The sequence below is a fragment of the Hyalella azteca genome, unplaced genomic scaffold (genome assembly GCF_000764305.2).
Source record: "Hyalella azteca isolate HAZT.00-mixed unplaced genomic scaffold, Hazt_2.0.2 contig11499, whole genome shotgun sequence".
Taxonomy (NCBI): Eukaryota; Metazoa; Arthropoda; class Malacostraca; order Amphipoda; family Hyalellidae; genus Hyalella; species Hyalella azteca.
The window spans coordinates 1-4110 of NW_025941494.1; the positions used below are offsets into that span (position 1 = coordinate 1).

The following is a 4110-nucleotide window of genomic DNA, read 5'->3' on the forward strand; positions in this document are numbered from 1 at the left end:
TTTGTTGCAGAGCTGTCGTCTGAGAAGGATGGTTGGACCAAGCATGGCTACCACCGCAACTTTGATCTGTCCTTATCATCTGCTCCTGATAATGTGGAGCGCATCTCCTGTCATGAGGTGCGGCTAATCTCTTAACTTCTGCTGGCTCCAAGTTTCATATAAAGCTTGAGTTTTAACAGATTGTAACTTGAAGTTTCATGTGTTGTTTAAATGATTAAAGAATGAATGTCATTAGGCATGACAATACTTGCTAATTGCTACCAGTATCTGACTTGTGTATACATAACTTCTGATTCCTGAGAATATTTTTCAGATGTTTACTCATGTCCTCAATTTTGTATGAAGTCCATAGGTAGCTAAATACTCACTTATGTAACTTTCATTTCATAACAAGCTTGGGAACTTGTAGTTTTGTTGTGGCAAGTTTAACCTTTAGCCTCTTTAATGAATTACTTCAGAGAACTGCTGATGTGATTGTTTTAAGTTTACATAGTAATAGTTGATTGCATTAAATTGTTCTTAAAATGTAATGTTTGGTTAAAATATAGGTAATTTTCCTCATATTTACATTTTGGTCAAGAAAGAAATTGGGAATTTGAAGGAAATTGCCATATGCTTTTGAAGGCTTGGAAGATTATTATTCTTGATGTTTTTGAGTGTATTGCAAGCTATATTGTGGAGTGCATGAGAGTTATGATATATTATATTATATATTATATATTGTTTCCAATTTATATTATGATATGCTATACTATATAGTAAATTATATTAATAAACTCTCTGTTTGCATTCTCTTTCACTGACTTCACTTCAAGTCCTTTTAGTGAGACGTTTCAATACAAAATGCGTTAATACAGTTCAACCGCATTGTGAAAAGGCAAGCTGTGAGCCCGTGCAGCACGCACGTCTGTCTAGTCGGAGATGGCCCGATAATTCGAGTAATTTTCCTTTAATAACCTTAAAGTGGTCTACTATTGACTATAGCGAAGAATGTAACTCGAAGTCCTACGTTACTTTCATAGGAAAATTCCCAAAACTATGAAATTGTCCTATTTTAAATTTGATAATACTTTTCCGTTGGTGGCTTTCTCATATCACTGTTGTGTCGGTTGCTTCATTGCAAATATCATGAAAGAGGATAAATAATAATATATCAGCAATATCGCGTGTGACATTTTCAAAAATTGTTGATTCTAAGGCTAATTCCAACATATCATTTAGGATGCAACCTAAAATTGGTACCTAGCAACCTGGTGGAACCTTCAAACCTGGTGGAACCAATTGCAACCTGATGGAATCATGCAGCCTGGTAGAATCATGCAGCCTGGTGGAACCTTGCTACCCTGGTGGAACCTTGCAACCTGATGCAACCTTGCATCCTGGTGGAACCTTGCATCCTGGTGGAACCTTCAAACCTGGTGGAACCTTGCAACCTGGTGGAACCTTGCATCCCGGATATTTCATTACCCCGCTGTTCCAGGGAACCTGTAACTCGGCTTCCTTCTACTTTTCCTTCCTCTATTTTCATTGTTTATTAAATGCTAAGAAAGTTGCGCGTGTTTCGATTTGCATCCCGTGACGAGGCCCGGTTGCGTTATTGCGTCCACCATAGATTCCATAGCTGAACTCTGGATGTAATATCTTTCGAAGCCTCCGAGGGTTCGAGTTATATATTTAATTTAGTTTCCGCTCGGATGAATTTTTCTAGATTTCCATAGAAAATTTATATTTTTACGGCAATTTCCAATCAAAATTCATGTGTTTGAGTTCTGGACACTTTTGTAAGTAATTATTCTTTTTGTTAACTGTGATGGAATAGCTCACTTAATAGCACCAAACATATTTGCAGGCATTCGATGTTCCTATAACTCATTGATTACTGCTCTCCAATAACAGGCATAAATGTTGTGTAACCTAATTGAAATAAATTGCTAAGTAATTATTCCGGAAACATGTGCGGGTCATATGTGAGCTATGGACTTGAGCTGGAATTCATTTACACGATTTCGAGTTAGAAATTCGCTCTCAATTAATCCAAAATTAGGTTTTTCATAAAATTGTTTAAATGCTACATCATATTGAGGGCAATTCTTCAGTACTATGGATTTCAAACTTGTTAGATCTCCTTATGGGACTTATTTCTGTTCCAAAATAACGGAGCGTTTAGTTTGTTAGTCGAAAATTTAATTTCAGGCAAATAAACTATCGGAAACATTAAACGGTTTACTAATTTTTTGGAAATTTGGGCAGTTTTTGCATTTTAGTCAACAAGGATTCGTGTTACAACTCTTCCTCCTGCGTAATAGATATTTTGATACAATTCATAACATTACTTGAATTTTCGTCATAGTTACGCTGCTGCGAGATGCAATCAATTGCAATCTCTTGGCAGCGGTCAAAAATAGAAAGACATTTAACGAAATTATACGTACAACTGAGCGACAAATTAGAACTGATTAGCTAAAATACTGAACATTTCATAACAAATACTCCCCATCACTTTTTCGAGGAGTAACTGAGTAAGTTATCACATGGCCCGATTTTACCTGCTATGTAAGATGTTGAACTAGACCGATTCGTTCGTACCCAGTGGATAGTGAAATAAATTAAAAGGAGGCAATCTTCACAATGATGCGTAATGTATGGGTGAAATTGGCACAGTAGTTCGATAGTTTTTCTAATCGTATCCGAATTGATCTGTTGCACACTAGAAATGGCGAAATTGACATTAAAAGTATCATGCTGGTTTTTAAATAATATTCAATACTGATTGGTGAATATCCGGAGAGATCCAAGGCGTTCGATTCAGGGCTTATTGGTGCACAAAATTGGTGGTGCACGGCTGCGCTCCCGCTTCATTGCAAGAACAAGTGGTAACTGGTAACAACTTCACAAGTAACAACTAACATGTTGACACTAGTATCAGGCTGATGTTGATAACATTACACCGAAATCTTTCGTACAGTTTTATTCTGTAATTTATATTATGTATGTATCATGCTGGTTTTTAAATAATATTCAATACTATTAGGTAAAATCCAAAGGATTTATCTATAAATGTAGCGGTAGCGCTATAGCGGCAAAACCTCGTATCGGTACTTATATATGTAGCGGGCGCTACCGCTACCGCTACAATTGCTTAAATGTAGCGCCGCTACCGCTTCCGCTACTGAAAATGTAGCGCGCTACTGCCTACCTCTGTCAACACCCGAAATGTTAGATTAATGCAATATGCAAGCATGTACGCAAATAAGCAAACGGAAGACGACCTGTTTCCGTGGCTTGCTCATGTTGAGCGAAGGGAAGAAGTGCCACACTTACCCTGTGATAAAAAAGGAAAAAGTGTCAATGTTCTCAAACACAGGAAAAGAAAAGTGTCAAAATGTTCCAAACAGAGGGAAAAAAATATAACGTGTTCACTTTGGCTAATTATCGTCAGACAGATAACTGTACAAAGCGCAAGATAATTTTTTCTTTCATTTTCTAACCAACATTTCTGACGAATAGTTTCATTAAACTTAGAGGTATTAGTCTGTTTTTGAACAATAGAATTTCTGGTATTTTGAGCTAGGTAACAGTGTTGCCAGGTTTTTTCTTGGCGAGAATACCAGATTGCCTAGCTCAAAATACCAGAAATTCTGTTGTTCAAAAACAGACTAATACCTCTAAGTTTAATGAAACTATTCGTCAGAAATGTTGGTTAGAAAATGAAAGAAAAAATTATCTTGCGCTTTGTACAGTTATCTGTCTGACGATAATTAGCCAAAGTGAACACGTTATATTTTTTTTCACTCTGTTTGCAACATTAAGCTCCTCAGATTAATTGATACTAGTTAATTGCATTCATTCAAACTTTACATATTGTAATTCCGAAAAATTCAGTATAATGTGGCTTGAATATATGTTTAATTTCAATAAATAACCACACAACTAGCGATTATTAGCTTATATATAAATATAAATCATATGGGACTAAGCCTCCCCTCCATGTGCCTAAAACGCCGCTGCTGTAACCCATGTTACTTGTGTTGCACTACAGGATTAATGGCCCACTTCAGATTATCAACGCAACGCCGCGACGCCGCTGCTGTAACCCATGTTACTTGTGTT

At 36.6% G+C, this 4110-nt stretch overlaps 1 protein-coding gene across 1 annotated transcript in view; it reads left to right on the forward strand.

Moving 5' to 3' along the window:
- Positions 1 to 6: 6 nt before the first annotated feature.
- Positions 7 to 4110, forward strand: part of LOC108676173 (bifunctional arginine demethylase and lysyl-hydroxylase JMJD6) — a gene marked incomplete at both ends in the record, with an annotated part of 15817 nt that continues 11713 nt past the window's right edge. The window contains one exon of the mRNA XM_018164222.1: positions 7 to 117. Coding sequence (XP_018019711.1) covers positions 7 to 117 — 111 coding nt within the window. The remainder of the gene's footprint in view (positions 118 to 4110) is intronic.